At 50.3% G+C, this 18,095-nt stretch overlaps 1 protein-coding gene across 1 annotated transcript; it reads right to left on the reverse strand.

Annotated features, from left to right (window-relative positions):
* Positions 1 to 1,922: 1,922 nt before the first annotated feature.
* Positions 1,923 to 17,905, reverse strand: LOC104271505 (mucosa-associated lymphoid tissue lymphoma translocation protein 1-like). The gene is made up of 13 exons (XM_009866188.1): positions 17,708 to 17,905; positions 17,229 to 17,382; positions 16,809 to 16,987; positions 15,334 to 15,430; positions 14,472 to 14,498; positions 13,739 to 13,942; positions 9,544 to 9,721; positions 7,918 to 7,992; positions 7,267 to 7,394; positions 6,885 to 7,016; positions 6,644 to 6,795; positions 3,177 to 3,302; positions 1,923 to 2,282 (listed from the first exon to the last, which is right to left on the reverse strand). Exons 1-13 carry the CDS (start codon positions 17,903 to 17,905, stop codon positions 1,923 to 1,925), a joined length of 2,010 nt encoding a protein of 669 aa, XP_009864490.1.
* Positions 17,906 to 18,095: the final 190 nt, after the last annotated feature.

Below are 18,095 nucleotides of genomic sequence, written 5' to 3' on the forward strand. Positions count from 1 at the left end.
ATTCAGGTGTCACTCACCTTCATCTTGGATAAGGTGTCTGTCCTTGATGCTGGGAGATGGAAACAAAGATTCGAGGGGAAATTTGCTGGCACTCAACTACGGGGGAGTCAATGTTAAGGTCAGTATTAGGTTGCACCTTGGCAATTAGAGAGAAAATTACAGACACTTAACCCAGAGCCATGTGAAGCTTTACGCATTCCAAAGCACAATAGTGTTTTATTCCGAAAAAAAACCCAGCCTCAGAACATGAATGAGACTAATATTCACATGAGATGACATCATCAGGACTAGCTTCTCGATCAGTCTGTCTTATTTAAAATACATCCTGTAAATTTTAAATTTTTTTTCGAGCTTTATGTTTTTTTCCTAGGAGACTTTCTAGGCTTCAGCCAGATGGGGCCTCTCTTCTTTCCCTTGGCTCTCCTCACTTTGAGGAGAATAAAAGCCTCCTCTGTTCTCTTTGGATGGGTTTCCAGCACTCGTAGGATGGTTTATCTGGAAGGAACATTTCATCTTTTTCCACGCTGCAGCAGAAACTGTAGAGGGAGATGCAAGTACCTTTACAGCTGAAGGAGAACTGAAACCTCTTTTAGACCTCTAAGACAGAAGACAGAAGTTGGTCATTCTCCCCAGCCCATCATCCTTGACCTCTCAGCAAGTCTTGGATCTCCAGGTTCTTTCACGAGGCCACAAGAGCCAGAAGGGACCTCCAGCGGTCTCTGGTCCAGCACGCCACCAGCTTGGATAGGTTCATCAGCACCTTTTCCAGTCCAAAGCAAACTGTCCTCCAAGCACAGAGATCCCACACTGGGGTCATAGTTTGAACTATTTGATTGCGCTCCCAGGCCCTGGCTCAGCAATCACATGGAGATACACGGACACCTTTATCAAGTAAGTATTAGAGAAACAGGAAGGGAGGAGACTGTGCCCACTTGGGTTGTCTTTTGGGCCCTGCTCACCTGTGGCTCTCTCTGGACAGCTGGTTCTCCACAAAAGGTAGTGCTTGAGGTTGCCCACCATGAATGCACAAGACGAGTATTTAGAAAAATAAAAAACTGGCATTAATACTAACTTTTTTGAGGTTCTTCCTCCTCCCTCCTGGTCTTTTCCATCTTTCACACATAGGAAATCCTGCATCTGAGAAGAATTCGGGATCTAACACTCTTTAATGCCCCCATGTACCATGCTAGACGGGGCATGTGGAGGTGGACCCCACCAGTGGCTACTACTGATGGAAAACCAGCCTCCACCTTTGTAAACACACACTCGACAGAACACCTGACCTTCTTTTTCCTAGCAAGTGATTGTCTTGCCCCAAGTATAAATACATTCCTTAGAAACACCAGAAGAAAAGCACATAATTTAAAACCCGCTTTGACACAGGCGGGACTTGCAAGGCATGAAAACCACAGCACGACTCCAGGAGAGCTTATGTGTTCACAGAGCTTCGTCTGGTTCCCTTGGCCGAGCCTTGTGATGGGAATCGGTGGCCATAGCTGGGTTCTGAGGCCGCTGTCACACGTGTTCGTAGTGTTTATGAGTTTCTCGTCGCATTTAACACCATGGCATTTGCTTTCAGGCAAAGCCCGATCCACAGGAAATGTCAGCCAGTGCCCTCGACTCCAGGCAACGTTGAGTTTTGCCTGGTCTCATCCTCTACCAGACACAAGGATGACGCCTCTGTGCTGATGCCTGCCGCTCTCACGGGAGAGGGGCTACCGCCAGCAGGGCTTCACACCCTGTGCATCACAGGGTGTGGATGGGAGAAGCCTTTCCCAAAAAGCAGCCTTGGCCTCATTTGGACAGGGCGATCGCCGAGGCTGGAATACAACCAATGGATTCTGATGCATTCAGCACTCAAATAACCATTGTCTCTCTTCAAAATCATGGTTCCCTAGACTGGGCACAGCAGCCTGTGGGGGTCAGGGGTAGTCCCGCCCCAGGCCAGCCTGGAGCAGCGCCGAGCAGAGCTCGGTCAGGTCACTCTCGTCGTTCTCCTCCGGTTCGCTGCTGGAGTTGGAGGGGTTGCTGCTGGGCAAGCTGTGGCCAGATCCCGTCGTCCTCAGAGACATTTGCTCCTTTGCGCTTGGTGCTGACGCATCCTGGAGGCGCATGCTGCCTGCGCAGGCAGGAGTTCTCTGGTAGTTTGGCTGGCAGGAGTTCCTCTGGCTGAAAAACTGCCCGAGCAGAGATTTCTGGAGGGTGGTCTGTAGGCTTTCGCAAGTCCTCTGCTTTGTGCTCAGCTGGGTGTAATGCAGATCCAACCGCAGGACCACGTCCGTCTGTAAGGGGAGAGGCAAAGGAGGCAAAGTAAACCGGAGGCGATGACTAGTAGCAGAGCTTTTTCTGCCGTTGACAGCAACAAAAATGACGCCACCGGCTGGCTGTTCTGCAGGCTCACAGCCCCATGCTGTGGCGTGACAGAGCAACGCTACTGGCAGTGAAAACGAGCCTGTTAACATATGCTGGCGACTCTTTGTGGGCCTCAGCTGCGGTTTCCGGATTTCAGGACTCCTCCTGAAGTCAAGCCACATCGCTGGAGGTCTCATCAGCCCCATCGGGGCGCCATCAACCAAGAGCGTCACCCCTGGGATACACCCACGCAAGGAACGGCACGACACCCAACTGCCGCACACGCGGGCGGGTAAGCACTTAAATACCACTTGGCGTAAAAGCCAACAGCTTTAAACAGCAGTGCTCCACGGGGACCTCTTCATCGCCTAGTGCTCGTTTAGATTTTTGTAAAAGATGGTGAAGAAATCAGAAAATAACCAGCCAGATCCCTGAACGTGAAGTGAAGCCCTAGCATGGAGCTGTGCCTGAGAAGCCTGGCTGTACAAAGCAAGGAGGCGTTTAAGGGAGCAAGGAGACAATTTTGGGAGGCAACGTAAGGTCCAATTCCCACATCTGCACTTAAAAGCAATGCTGAATGCTTTGGAAAAGAGCTCCAGGAACAATCGAGGACTGAAAGAGCTGCTGTATGCTGAGGTACATCACGCACTCGGCAAACAGAGCTCGCAGTGGGCAGATCCAGGCAGCAGCTCGAAAGCAGCGTTCAGTGTGAGCCTGCGTGGAGCAGAGCAAATAAGCAGCTGGCAGGATCCACTGTCTGGGTGTTAGAAGGGGTGAAAAAAATAAAAAAAAATCATGGATATTTGCACCCAGCAGCTCTCTACCTGGATTTTCTGTAGCCCACAGAGCTGGAAGGCACAGTCCGTCTCCTCTCGCTTGCAAGCAGAGGCAAACAGAGACTCCACGTGGTCCAGGTGGCTCTCTTTCAGAGTGGGTGCATCATCCATCTCCTGCGTCAGGAAAACGAGAGGAAACGGTAAGAAATTTCAGCCTGGAGGTGCAACAGCCCGTCAAACACGGTGCTTCTCTGCACACAGCAGTGCCCATGCCCTTGACACATCAGCTGGTGGAAATCCCACATGCACTACAGAGTGCAAGCGACAAACACAGAGATTTTACGTGCTCACCTCACACATTATCAATGGGTGGGCCTAGCTAAACATCACCTGAGCACACCTACTGAGAAAATTGTGGTGTGTTGGGAATTTCAGCAGGGCAGACAGCACCACCAGCAGGTATCGCAACCACCTGTAGCATAAGCGGCATGTAATGGAGGAAGCAGGTTTTCCGAGTTGTCCCAGGTGCCAAGTTAAACACCTACAGAACTTTCAATTCTTCCTGAATTACTCAAAACTTATCCAAACCAGGCCTGGCTCTATGAAAGCCCCTTCAGTAATCCTGGAGCTGCTAATAGCACAAGAAGGGCCAAGGGAAAAACAATGAAATAGCATCTCGCTTTGGATTTGAGCGCAGCAGCCTCTTCCGTGAGAAGACGCTTCCCTCTGCCAGCTGGTTCTGGCAACTACCACAGTATGATCCTGTTGTCCTGGCTTCGCCGATGCCAGGATGTGCTGACCTGGCTTTGGCCGTGGGAGCCGAGCAGACTGGGCAGGCTCACTGCAGCCTCAGATAAAGCTGGTGGCGTGTGAGGATTTGTTTCTGGCCAGAATTCTGGGGGTAGAAGCTAAAACACTGGATCCCAAATGCTAGCTGGGTCTGCAGGCATCAGAGTGAGCCCTGCTTGCAAGGCTGGCAGAACAGGAGCAAACCCTGTGGCCAATCCACTGGAGGCAGGCTGGAGAAAAGCCATTTATCTTGGTGCGAGGCAAAGCCAAATTCCACCTCCAGCTTGTTACTGGAAAATAAAACTGGAGGGAGCTTAGGGAGGGCATCAGGGCAGCTGGCAGAACAGGAGACAGGTCGTGCCAACAACAGGAGGACACATCTCACATGGGGATGGAGCCACTCTCCTGGTCGTGGTTCCTTCCTCCAGCCCGAAGCAGGAGACAGGCTGCAACCTTCTGCAAAGGAGCACTGCCCTCTCCTTCCTTGCTTGGAGGTGACCCCAAAATTTAAACTTATATTAAAGGTACAGCATTGCTCGCACATTAAGGGAGGTACAACATAAAGAAAGCTTCCAGGGTGGAATAAAGCTGGTATGAACGAAATCCCTTCCACAGAAGCTCCCTGGGCAACCTTAGGTATTGGTAACATCAGCAAAGCTTGATGTGCTGACTCTGAAAGAAACTACATTGGGGGTGGAGCGGAGTGAAGATACCGTGGCCAGGCTGTGCACATGGATGGAATGTCAAGGTCCTGTGGGACTGATAAGCTGCGTATTTGCTACCGTGAGCCAACGGTCTGTGATTTTCTGACAAAATGCCATCCTTTGGGTGAACTACGCTCGTTGTAATCTCATTATAATGCCAAAACACACCTCTGCCCCAAAAGCTACCTGCCTTCGGGGTGCGATTGCCCCTCACTGAGCTTACGCTCTGAACTCCTTCTACCTTTAAAAGCGAAGCAAGAAAAATTGACACTGATCATAACAATGTATGACTAGAGTCACTCAAGCTCTACCTGCAAGGTAAAAAATAATATAAAAATGGCTTAAGAGAGGGAAGATACCACCACAGTCAGGGAAAATACCATCATGGACCACCTCTGACTTCTGGGATCAGTTGGTGGTGCTGAACCTCTCTTCACCCCCCTAGGGACACCTTTGGGTAAGATTCAAACTCTCACCTACACCGAGGGCTACCCCTGAAACTTGAAAATCCTGAGTTGTTTTATAGCTTAAAATGTCTGTAGCCCGGCTGTATTATTCACGTTCTTTGCAGACAGTCCTTCTCACCAGTGATCTAAATTATCTCTGTATCAGTTGCTTTAATAAACCATCCTATTCCTTAAATCCGCAAGGTCATTAGAGAGAATTAAAAACAACCCCGTGACTCTGGTTTTCCAAAACAAACACCATATTGAATCGCCCTCGGAGTAGGAAAGCTTTCTCTCAGTTTTAAATAGATTTTCCTTCATTTCAGTTGGTCCCAGCACTGGGCTCCACTGAGAAAAGCAGAGCTCCATCATCTCCATGCCCTCCCCGCAGGTATTTCTGTATGTGGATGAGATCCTCCTCGAGTCCTTTCTTCTCAGGCATGAACAGTCTCAGCTCTCCCTGCCTTTCCTCATCACTGAGATGCTTCAGATGACTCCCACAACCTAATTACAGTGCACTCCTTTATCATTTCTGGCTGTCTAGGAGTCAGGAAACAGAGAAAAGTGTTTCCCAAATTAATTTTTTTAGCCAATCCATAGTTATTTATAAATGCTTCCCCATGGTGGAAGGCATTTTTTAAATGAAGGTGATGCCCAGGAATTGGCAAAGCAGCAGTTTTGACTGGCCCAGACTTTCAGATACTGTAAATAAACTGTGGAAAGTCTGAGTGGAAAAGTCATTAGGTCAAACAGCTCCAGATCGAGTGACTTGAAAACAATATAAAAGTTTTTCTAAGCAGTACAGAGCAAAAAAAAAAAAAGGGAATGTTTTTGGTCTCAACATCATTCCCTTGTTCGCATGATGCAGAGCAGTCTCTCTGAAAACAGCGCTTGTCACACGAAAATGCACGACTCAGGATGGGAAAGAACACTACCACTGGACAACTAAAGAAAATAGATCAATGCTAGAAAATCCCATTATAATAATCTCTGGCAAGCCCAGGCTCTTTGGTTTAAAGTAACTTTTAAGTCCCTTTTTTGGTCTCCCCAATCCCTCTCGAGACAGTTCAGTACTCGAGAGCAAGCAGCTGGGTCCGCTTGCTGACGCGGAGTGGATGCACACAAACACATGCAGGCACACGCACACACGAGATTTTCACGCGTGGTTAGGGAGCTCACGAGGGAAAACGATGCTCCGGTTCGGTAACGGGCAGGATCGGGCTCCAAACCTCCTGCTGGACACACGTGTGCTTAGAGAGCAGTGTCCCTCCACGAGGAACAAGGGGCTGAAAAAAATCCACCATGGCCACGCTACACTTCAGCAAAAGGACTACAGAAAAATGAGGAAGAAGGTTAGCAAAAGGAGCAGCAAATTAAATCCTTAGGGGTGGCAACAGAGGCCACCAGAAGAGACCGCGCTGCGCAAGTGGTCGGTTAGGAAAGGTGTGAGAAAGGGTGCAAGGCTCAATGGGGAAGAAATATATTGTTGCATTAAGATGTATCAGCACGGTGGGCTAAGAAGGCACGACTCAAAAATGTGGAGGGGAAGAATTTGGGGGAAGGAGACCAGACTCACGGTGGGTCGGCAGAGCAGGAGGTGGGCGTCGGCGACGTGGGCCGGCAGGGGCTGCAGCTTGGCGCACACATACATGGCGTTGGAGAAGAGCCGGTGGAAGCGGAGCTCCACTCGTGCCCCGCAGGGGAAGGTCACCATTCTGCTCAGTGGCTCTTGGGAGGGAAAGCTGAGGGGTCAGCTTCTCGGAGGGTCCCCATGACACCTCCCCATCCCAGCCCTCCCTGCACCCCCCAGGTCTCACCGTGGCCACGTCCCCAGCACTCGGCGGCTGCTCCCGAGGGACAGATTGGGTCTGTCAGGGACCGGGCTTCCTTCAAAGTGTGTTTGATCTCCATCACCTGCTTCCCAGTGACCAAGGGATCCCGGCCAATGTCTGGGGGAGAGAGTTTGGAGTCACTCCAAGGCTCCTTATCTATCTCCCCTCCTTTCAGACCTTACATGAGCACCTCCGTACTGCTGCCAGGTTACTAAAAGCTCCCATGGGATGTGGCCTGTGGTTTGGTTTTGTGGGAGGGATGGCTGGGGGGTTGTCTGGAATGGGGTGATGTAGAACCACTTGGTCCCCACTGCTTTCTCTTCTCATGCCTGTTACTGAAGCGAGTGGTTTCCAGCTCATCCCTTACCTTCTAACACGTCATCCAGCATGTGTGTAACCTTCTTCTCTTGCAGAATATGTTTCTTGAGGTATTTCATGAAGATCCCAGAACTGAACTCCCCATCCTGCAACTCATAGGCTTCTGCATCTTCGCTCCTGCAAGAGTAAGGACTCATCCTCACTTTCCTGTGACAGGCACGAAGCCCCAGGGGTGAGTCAGTGCTTGCTGACTCCACCCAGACTCTGTTGGCCGCATCCCAGTTAGGTCCTCAACAAACAAAGTGCTTGGTTTTGGCCCAGGAGAGGGTGGGAAGGATGCAGGATGGGAAAAGCAATGGAGGGGTATGGAAGAGGGAGCACAGCCTCTTGCTGGCCTAGGTGGGCAAGAGCATCATCAACTCGGGAGGCTTCAGGTGACCTGCTCATAGCACACGCAACTTAGGGAAGGATAGGTGACAGGAGCTGATACCACCTTCATGCACAACACAGGCTGCCACTAGTGATGTCGTGAGAAAGGAAAGAAGTGCCTGAACAGCAAACACTAGAGAGGGAGGGTGAGAGCCAGAAGAAACACAAGAGAAGCCCTCTCAAGGCTCCAAAGCCACCATGCATGAAAAGACGTGAGGAGATGTCTGTGCCAGCGTTTGGTCCTGCACCTCGGTGTGGGGACAGCACTTACGTGGCGTAGCCATAAACAGTGTTGCCCCAGGGCTCCAGTGGCTGCACTTGGGAGAGAGCACAGTCCGGGTTGTACCTGAAACAGGAAATGAAGCCACGAATCAGTGTCAAGGCCACCTCCAGATCTCACCAAAAGATGGGATCAGGACATTCGGCCAGGTCTCGAAGCCCCAGACCAGTCCTGGCACTAGATGCAGCTCAGTGAGCACAGGCTTTGTTATTTCCAAAAATCAGGCGACAGTCCTGGCTTCCCACCAAAAAAGACATCACGGCTGCACTTACTAGCTAAGCCTCGCCCATCTGACTGCAGCCCGACTGAACAGCATGGGCACCAGCTGCTTCCAGTTTACACCAGTGACTTGGAGCTCTTCCCAGCTGCACGGGGATAAAAGCCAGACACAGAGGCAGCATCGTTCCATGTTGTTCAGCTCCAGCGCAGTTTCCTGGGGCTGAAGCTAGCATGCTAAGGAGAGCAGAAGGGATGGTCACGTCGCCAGCAGCCAGCATGTCACCTACTGCGGGGGGCACAGTCTGGAGATGTTTAATTGCAGGATTCATCTGACTTTGGGTAAGTTTTTTAAAGATGATCAGAAGGGGAAATGCAGAAAAGGAAACACACTTCTAAATCCAAACGCTGAGTAGACAGATTAATCTGCTCCTCCGCTGCTCTTAAACGAACACAGAAATCTGGGAGAAACAAGACGTGGGGTTCCAAAATAAGCCGAGATCTTGTTGTCCCCACATTGGGGACATCTACCCAAAGCCACACAGATACGAGCTGATGCAAACTTTTTTTGATGGCACCAGCAGGCATCCAGCATGGCAGGCCTGCAGCAGAAATGCTGGCTGTGATCTCCTGCCCCAGCAGAAGACAAGTTTCAGCAGGGGCATTTCCAGACCGTGACTGAACACAGGGAGAGAGGCCTGACAGCAGAGCAGGTTGGCAGTGCTCCCTCCCACTCCAGATCCCCCAAAAAAGTCTCAGTTATGCAGCACGTCTCCTGCAACTTGTTTCTGATCTGCAGCCCAGAGAGGAGAATGTGTCCTCCTTCGGTCCTCAGTGGCACATGCCAGAAATCCTAAACCAGGGAATTACTGGAAGAGGTCATCATGTCCACCTCAAATCAGCACAGAAATGGACACAGCTCCACGCTCCTGGCTCCTTCTCTGCTGAAGCTACATGCGGAAACGTAGCTGCATCCTTTTCCTAAAACGCCGTTAGGACTCTACCAAGCAATGACAAGAAAGGAGATATCAGCTCAAAAGCTGCTAAAAAGGCATCAGGGATGTAACATCTTCCCAGGGGCTGGCAGCTCTTTCAGGGCAGCGGTATCAAAACCCCCACAAGTCTTTCTGGTTTTTAGGGCATGACCCAAAGAAGGAACAGGGAGATGTTTCTGCATTTGCCCTCCAGATCTTTTCTGACCTGAAAATCTGACTCAGGAGACCGAAATAAATGAAGTAACAACAGCTCCTACTAGAACAGCCTACCTACCGCTACTGAAAATGGGAAAGGCATAATTTTCTGCAGCCCACAAGCTGCAGAATAGAGATCTTCTCAGCTCCCAGACCCTCAAAACTCCATGTTCTGCCCACTCCAAGTGCGGAAGAGTGAAGAGCACCCTACCATTTCCTGCAGGTGTCCAGCAGGATGAGGTTCAGGGCCGTCTGCTGCTGCTGCATCTTCTGGAGGATCCTCTGGACACTGACGCAGTTCTCTGGAGCGTAGGGTTGCGGAGCATCCACAGGAACCATGTAGTTCCTCCCCAAATGTTCGTAACCATGCCCAGCGTAGTAGAATATAGCTGGGAACAGGGAAAAGAGAGGATAAGTCACGCTGCAAACTGGCACGTCTGTAACCCACGGCCATGTCTCACCTCCTGTCCTGAAGGGATTACTGGTGCCGGAGAGAGCTAGACTGGCAGCACCTATGAAACTGGAGCTATGCTGACTTCACAATTTCAACTTTTTTCCAGTCCGTTCCCTTCAGCAGGCTGGAAGCAACCCCAAAAGGCTCTTCCTGTGCTTGTAGTTTCCAGCACCGTTTATCAGAAGACCCCAAAGTTACCAGTTTTACATCGCCATCTGTGCTACAACACCCAGGCTCTGCACCTGCCGGGCTGAATACCACCTGCGTGCAAAGTTTCAGTTAATTATCGGCTCTTTGCAAGGATATGATAACAGACAAAGTATTTTACCATGACGAAAAATACATTTAAAGGAGAAGCTCCTCACCTTCCTAGTTTTGGAGGAGAGATTAGCAACAGATTAGGTGATGGGAAGCAACTGCTTGGGGTTTGACAGAAAAAGCCAACTCGAGGAACTGAAATGGGTTAAAAATAGCTCCGCGGGGTGATGCCAATGACTGCGCTACCGCAACTGAGGGATGGCTAAGGTCAGAAATGGGAACAAGAGTTTGAGAGGAAAAAAGTAGAAATTTTTCCATTGGATTCGTTGCCAAAGCCCACATTTCATCAAGTAACCTTCCCACTGTTTTCACTCCATTTTACCTGCGCCTGGCGGGATGCTTGTTTGAGCCTCTGATGCTCAAATGGATGCAGTGAATGGGGCAGGAGCTGAAGGACTGAAAGTACGGTCTCACAGTGAAAAAAAAAAAAGTCACCTCGAGTCACCTTTGCTTTCTATTCTCAGGGGATGATGGAAAGTTACCATTTTCAGAGGCGCCCACAAGGTTTGGGTTCCTCTTCCCATGGCTGGCCAGCTACGGAGGGTGGGCTCTGATTTGCAGAAGTTTTTAAGCTTTCATAACCTGCAAACCAAAGCCTCCCCTGACACTATAAAAGAGCACAAAATGGGAAGCTTTCTGGAAAAAATCCAGTGCTTTGAGTTTGGTCCCTCAAGGCATTGAGCACTAATGGCTTTCATCCCTCTGCTTCTCCTCCTGGACATGAGAGGGAGATGATGAGATCTATCACCAAGCAGCATCACTGACACTTGGAAAAAAACTGATATATTACAGAAAAGCTCACAAAGACTGATTCCATCATTAAATATTCTAACACCTGAGGTCCTCTTGTGCACCCTGAAGGCACTGCCAAGCGCTCCCCATGCTACATAACTCATGAAGACTCACATTCAAATCAAAAAAACCAAGAGCTTCACATCAACTGAGCACCTTTGCAACCCTCTCCTGGACTTAAATCTCTCCTCCTGAACAGGAAAGCCAACAATTTTCCTCGAGAGGGAAAGGGTTTTTTTTAGTCCGAGCTAACATTTTAATGTGCTTCCTGAGTCAAAACTACTGAACATTTATTCAATGTTCTCCACACACCCTGTGAGTCAAAACTGCTGATCACAGACAAGGTTCTGCGTACCAAATTAAAAAGGGGAAGCTCCAGGCATTGCTTATAACCCAGGATATGTCAGCAGGCACCTTAATTAAAGCCTGACGGCACATTCCTAGTATTTCACTTGCAACTTTCTGCTCTTGTTGCATTTTTGACATGATTTTTTTTTTTACTTGATTTTTTTTTTGACTTGGGACTTTTTAGAGCATTCAAAATAACATCCTGGGGGATTCCTCGTTTGCCTGAGGCTTGCATAATTAGATCAAGTGGGATTTTTAAGGGGATATTTGGGGCCTTCAAAAATCCTTTGTGGCTTCTTAGAGAAGTGATCTGAAGGAAAAGCAGCCGGATGACCAACCACCTCCACGTGGTGAATTAGAGAAGCCTCCGGAGGTGCAGCTAGACGATATTCCTGTGCCTGAAAACGAAGCCCTTTTTTTGCTTTGGGCTTGAGAAATCTCAGAGGAGGTTCAACCATAAAAGGGACAAGAGTCCCAGTTTTAGGGACCTCAGTTCCTCAGTTCAAAAGGAAGGTGAAGAAAGCCAGTGGAAGCTACCAAGATGTTCAAGGCCTGGGAGGAGAGGGGGAAGGAGCTGTTTTGGGATGGTCTGGAGATGTGGAGGAAGGTCTAAAAACAGCCTACAGTTCCTGGAGAGAAGGGAGAAAACAAAGCCCAACCCATAGGAAGAAAGTGGCACAGCCTGTGAGGGGCGGGTGATAAGTGGGAGGCTCTGTGCCTGGAAGTCTTCAAGACCTGATAAGGAGAGCTACAACCAACCCTGACCTTGTGTTGATGACTCTGGTCTCTTCCCACCATGCCTTCTGTTGGAGAGCAGCACAGCGGAGAGGGACCTGGGGTCCTGGTGGGCAGCAGGATGACCATGAGCCAGCACTGTGCCCTCATGGCCAAGCAGGCCAATGGCATCCTGGGGTGGATTAGAAGGGGTGTGGCTAGTAGGTCGAGAGAGGTTCTTCTCCCCCTCTACTCTGCCCTGCTGAGGCCACATCTGGAATATTGTGTCCAGTTCTGGGCCCCTCAGTTCAAGAAGGACAGGGAACCCCTTGAAAGAGTCCAGCGCAGAGCCACAAAGATGAAGAAGGGAGTGGAACATCTCCTGTATGAGGAGAGGCTGAAGGAGCTGGGTCTCCTTAGTTTGGAGGAGACTGAGGGGTGACCTCATTAATGTTTATAAATGTGTAAAGGGTGTCAGGATGGAGCCAGGCTCTTCTCAGTGATGTCCAATGACAGGACAAGGGGCAAGGGGTGCAAGCTGGAACATAGGAGGTTCCACAAAAACATTAGAAAAAACTTTCTCACTGTGAGGGTGACAGAGCCCTGGCACAGGCTGCCCAGGGAGGCTGTGGAGTCTCCTCCTGTGGAGACATTCAAAACCTGCCTGGATGCGTTCCTGTGTGACCTACTGTAGGTGATCCTGCTCTGGCAGGGGGTTTGGACTAGATGATATTTCGAGGTCCCTTCCAACCCCTGACATTCTGCGATTCTGTGAATTAAATAGCAGACAGGTCAGTAATTGCACATGCAAGGGCTGACCATCTTTTAACAGTTTCCATGATCTGTACTTCACCTGGTTCTTTTAATTTTGTGTAAGGGGAACGTCTGAAGAAAGAGCTAGGAAACGCATCAAAAATCAACCACAAAAGGAACCTACAAAGAAAGTCACAGGGATACGCCGTCACTGGATGACGGCCGGAGTGCCAACAACCGTGGAACTGCCCTTTCCCGCCAGCTCAGCCTCTCTGAATGAGTCAGCGCTTCCCAGAATGAGGCGGCTTCACAGCGTTTCATGCGTTGCCGCGTCCCCATCCATTGCGCAACCTGCAAACCTCACGCTGGGCTAGAATCGGCCCATGCTGACTTCAGCCACCTGAGCGCCCAGCTGGGAAAGATAAGCCTCATGCCGAAGTTTGGAAGGCAACAAAAGACATCAGCAAGGTGTTTTCAGGGTGTCTGTCAGGTTGGAAGATCCTCAGAAACACCAAAGAAGCTTCTTTCACCACAAAATCTGAGCACCTGCCTCAAGACCCACAAGATCTGCCAGTCAGTTTTGTGTCTGAAGAATGCTTCTGGCTGAGGACAGTGCACAGTAAGCTCAAAGCTATCTGCAGCTGGGAATGCTCTTCTGCAAAAAGGCTGCCCAAGATCCAAATTAAGACTGTCAGGAAAGAGAAACAAGGAAATCGTGGTGCCAGCTGCAGAAGGAGCTCCTACTCACCATCAGAAGCCAGCCTCAGCATTAGGCTACACTGCTGAGGCTGGATGAGAGCTGTATGACGGAAGAAATATTTTGCCTGCCCATAACCTGGCCAAAGGTGAACGGTGTTTTACTGAAGGGCTTTTGGCAAGCCTGGTGCCACCACAGACTGTGCTGCAGGTCTCCCTCGCTGCACTGCGCCAACAGCAAGTTCAATTTCTTCCCATTTAATTCACAGAGAATGGCCAAATCACTGCTCCTCTCTGGTGCTGCCAGGCAGCTCGGCCGATTTTGCCTTACCATAGACTCCCTTCCTGAGAAGCTGCAGGAACCGACTGACCGCTGTCACCATCTCGGCCTTGTTCAGATCCAGAAGGGAGACAACCTGGAAACCCAGCTGCTCCAGAAGTCGACTCAGCTCAAACACATCCTTGATGGGAGCCATGAGGTTGGGGTGATGCTGGTAGTGGTTGTTGCCCACTAAAAGCGCTATCTTGCCTGTAGCTAAAAAAAAAATAAAAAAAAATAAAAAAAAACCCAAGTGACAAAGCTATAAAAGCTTGGCAGGAGATGAGGTCTAACCTCCTTCTAGTGTAGTGAGGACACACAGGGATCTGTGCTATCAAGCTCATTTGGCACTGGCCAATGAAATGAAATAAGATTTTTTTATGAAAGGAAATAATTTTCCTACACTCTCACTGTAGGAAAAGCAGATTTATTGCACTTAGCGGTGGTGGGAGCAAGCAATACTTCCAGGAAGAGAAAAGGTGTCACACGAATGATGCTTTTGAACTCATTTGGTGGGCACAGAGGTCAAGACGGGATTAGGAATAATTTTACTCTGTTTGCTGAGCCGTGGGACTCATCCTATGCCTTGCAGCTCTGCTCCCGAAAGCGCAGTCTGTGGCAACACTGGCATAAAAGCTTGAAGGGGTCTCTGCAGAAAAAGCACTCCTCTCCCCTAATCCACCCTGAAGCCTGGCTTTTAATTAAGGGAATTAATTGCTCAGGTAGAAAAGACAACAGTACTCACCAAAAAACTTTCCAGAGCAACATGTACCTGGAAAAGAAAAAGGAAGATGATAAGCCTGTGTCCAGCACCCAACACCGGCTTCCATTGCGGGTCTGAAACCTGCTCCAACATCCCCCAGCAACAGGAAAGTGGGATCAAACACGGCCTTTTAGCAGTTCCAGTTCAAAAAGGCCATCTCAAACTTGACTCATGATTGTGAGCTCCGTAGGCTCCCCTGCCTGAGAGCTCACAGCGTCGCTACCCTAAGAGCTCTACTGAAATTAAAAAGGAAACAAAAAAAATCCAGCCCAGAAGAAAATTCAAAAACCTCACAGGTTCTAAAAGAAGAAATTAAGGGCACAATTTTAATTGCATAAATCTCACAGGTCTGGAAGACCTTTAGCACTGCTAACACACCAGGGATGCCCGGAAAACCATCAGGATAAGCCCACTCATCCTTTTCTGCATCTGATAGAGCTGCCCATTGCATCTTAAAGTTACCCAGACGGAACATTCTGAACCCGGCCCAAGCTGGTGCACCTCCTTCTCACTGCCCGTCCCCTCTCGAATGCCATTTTGCCAGCTGCAAGAAGGCAGGGAGAGGGCTTTACAGGATCAGTTTGTACGCCAGAGTGATTTTAAAGCCAGAGAGGCAAAATGAGAAGCTTATGGCACGGAAAAATCTCTAGATGGAGCAAAGAGTCAGCAAAGCGAACCCACCATGCTATTCCTGTGCTATTCAACCTGTCCTGATACGGCAGATTTCCAGACCCACTCAGTGGCATCCTGTGCCCGAGTTTGGGGTCCCTTCCTGCCCTCTAATCGCTTTTCACGCCAGGAGGCAATTTCAAAGCAAAGCGGACGCGGGGTTGGCTCTGCTCACCTACGTAAACATCCACGGCGTTGGTCCAGTGCTCTCCTTGGCTATTGGAGGCACAGCAGAGGTATGTGCCGGAGTCACTGACCTTTGCATGGGTGATCTAGACAGATCGAAAGTCAAATCGTGTTATTTACGGCAAAAGCGTGTGGGGCCCCTGCTGGTACCTGCCAAACCCATCTGCGTTCCTGGAATAAGAAGGCTTTTTTTCTTGCCATTCACCATGACCTCATTCCTTGCCTTGCAAAGCTCAGATCTCCCATGACTTTTGTCTTCCTAAGTAGCAGAGCGAGGCCAAGGTCTGCTGTTGACTCCAGCTTTTCAAGCACAAGAACCCTCTGCTGAAATGCCTTCCCTTCTTTTCCCAGCAGCCCTGAAACCCTGTGTCACAGCCACACTATGAGGCCAACACCAGAAGGTTGTCTGTTTTTCCTCTTAGGTCACATTTCCTAGATTTCTGATTGTGTCTATTTGCTCTGTTTGGGCATGTCTTCAACCCGGAGCTATCTGTCTCCTGACATGGGACAAGAACCAGAGCAGTACTGGCTGGAAAGGACCTCAGTGGTTCTCCAGCCCAGGCTCCTGCTCAGAAAGAACTAAAGCCACCACTGGGTCAGGTTGGCCATGGCTTTGTCTAGTCAAATACTGAAAAGTTCCAAGAATGGACTCTGACTCTCTGGATCCAGTGCAGCACTGCCCACCTCCAAAAGGACCTCTTCCTAATCCCTAGTCTGAATTTCCCTGCGAGAAGTGCAGCCTGAGGCCGCCGTCCTCTATAACATTGCCCACCGCTACCAAGAAGGGATTGGATCTTGTCTTTGTTACCCTTCACGGAATGCCCCAGAAGGAAAACTGCCTTTCTCGCTTCAAGAAGAAAGCAACCTGAAATAAACTCAGACCTTCCACCACCTCCCTCATTCTTTTCTGTTGGGACTAACTGCTTTTTCTTCTAGCTCCCCTGCAGACATACAACGGCTGCTCCTGCACCGCCACCGCTGCAAAAAGGCACAAGAGATGTGCTGAGGGCCCTTGATGCACCTATGAATCAGTTACTTCTTAAGAGAAGGATCCACAGCTTTCAAAGAGGTCCATAAAACGTCCTCCCTCTTCACGTGGAGTCCTTCAGTCAGCTCTCAAAGCAACAGGGGTGAGATGTGGAGCACTTTCTCACAACCCTGCAACGTGGCACGGAGAGACAGCCGAGTGGGAGGCCACTTCTCCCAGGCTGGAGAGATAGGGAGGACAGGCAAGTAGAAAGACTGCTTTCTGCAGGAATTTACCTGATCACACTGATCAAGGCATCCCTGAGCCCTGACAGATATGAGCCAGGCTCAATGCCTGCCACTCGTCATGTCCAGAAAAACAGTAACACGACTTTCCGTCTCTCCAAGGCTTCTCCTGCACTCACCATGCAGCAACGAGCTTCTCCCGTCACCCACCCCAGCAGCCAAAGTTTCTCAATTATCCCATGACAATGTTACCCAGAGTTTTTTTCTCTTCTGGTGTTCCAGCAGGTTTCCATTCTGGTACCACTGGTAGCTGGGGGCTGGGACCCCCATGGCAGCACACTGCAGCTGTAACGGCTTCCCCACCTCCACCCTCTGCTCCGTGGGGTTGAGGACGATGACTGGTTCTCCTCGCCAGAGCTGAGAGGGGAGTCCTGTGAAGCAATGACATGGAATTGGTCCTCCCTCCAGAAAAAAAGGTTGTTTTTTTCCCCCTTCCCATATAAGACCCTGTGCATATCACCAGAAAAAAGCTAGCTTTTGCCACCTGCGCCGAGAGACCAATTGTGATTTTTGAGCAGGGAGAACACAACGCCCCAGGAACTGCACTTGGATCACCGTTGCGAAGGCAGGCAAAATGTAACGCACAGAAAAGCTACACAGTTGCTCTCATACCTCTGCCGACACACTGATGAACCTCCACCTTCACCCAGTCAGAGAAGACCACGTTTTTGTAGAGGTCATTGATCCTGCAGGTGTAGAGCTGGGTCTGCTGCGCAGTCACAGGCAAGTCTTGCTTGGTGGCACCAGGAATCTGGCGGCATTCAGACTAAAGGGAAAACGCAGGTGGTGGGCAGTGAGTCCCCTTTCCTCGCTGTCAGGAGAAGGCACCAGCAGGCCCTTTCTAAGAGCAGGAAAAGTGGAAATCCCTGGTTTTCTCCAGCCACAGGGATGCAGGAAAAGGAGCTTTTCCATCGCATGCCCCCCAGTCTAGCACCTGCAGAAGCCCTCAACATGCACGTGCTTCCTATCCCCCTCCCCTTCTAGTCTCCTGGACCCCACCAGGTCTGCCTGCAGATAACCAGCTCCACCCCTGCGGGCAGGAACCTGCTCCTGCTTCCGCACCTGGGGCCAGCTCACCTCCCACCTGTTACCTGGTGCTGACAAAACCACTGGTACTGCAGTGACGTGCACCCCTGGGCTCTGCATCGCAGGACGAAGGAGTGACCCACGGGGACCGAGACGGAGACCGGCTGCTCCGTGATCGTAATGGCTGTGGAAGGAATGGGACAGGGATGTGGCAACGATGCAGTGGCTTCGTGCTCGCGCAAGACGGGGCCTCCAGCACCCATCCTGGGTGGAAGGGAGGTTTGGAAAACCAGGGATGCTCGGCCTCCCATGCCCAGGGGGTGAGGACAATCTGGGGATTGGGGGTAAGGACGTCTGGGATGGGGATGGGGATGAGGACACGCATGGAAAAGGAAGTGAAGACACCTGTGACAGGGACAGGGGTGAGGACACCCGTGGGAAAGGGGTGGAGGA

The sequence above is a fragment of the Apaloderma vittatum genome, unplaced genomic scaffold (genome assembly GCF_000703405.1).
Source record: "Apaloderma vittatum isolate BGI_N311 unplaced genomic scaffold, ASM70340v1 scaffold7503, whole genome shotgun sequence".
NCBI lineage: Eukaryota > Metazoa > Chordata > Aves > Trogoniformes > Trogonidae > Apaloderma > Apaloderma vittatum.

What these genes read in the sequence shown, in the direction of transcription:
- LOC104271505 (XM_009866188.1), bottom strand. Translation starts at nt 17,905, where the DNA reads ATGGGTGCTGGAGGCCCCGTCTTGCGCGAGCACGAAGCCACTGCATCG. An exon ending in CGCCGTGGATGTTTACGTAG is followed by an intron (nt 14,499 to 15,333) that starts GTGAGCAGAGCC and finishes TTTCTTTTCCAG; the next exon opens with GTACATGTTGCTCTGGAAAG. An exon ending in ACTGTTTATGGCTACGCCAC is followed by an intron (nt 7,395 to 7,917) that starts GTAAGTGCTGTC and finishes TTACTCTTGCAG; the next exon opens with GAGCGAAGATGCAGAAGCCT.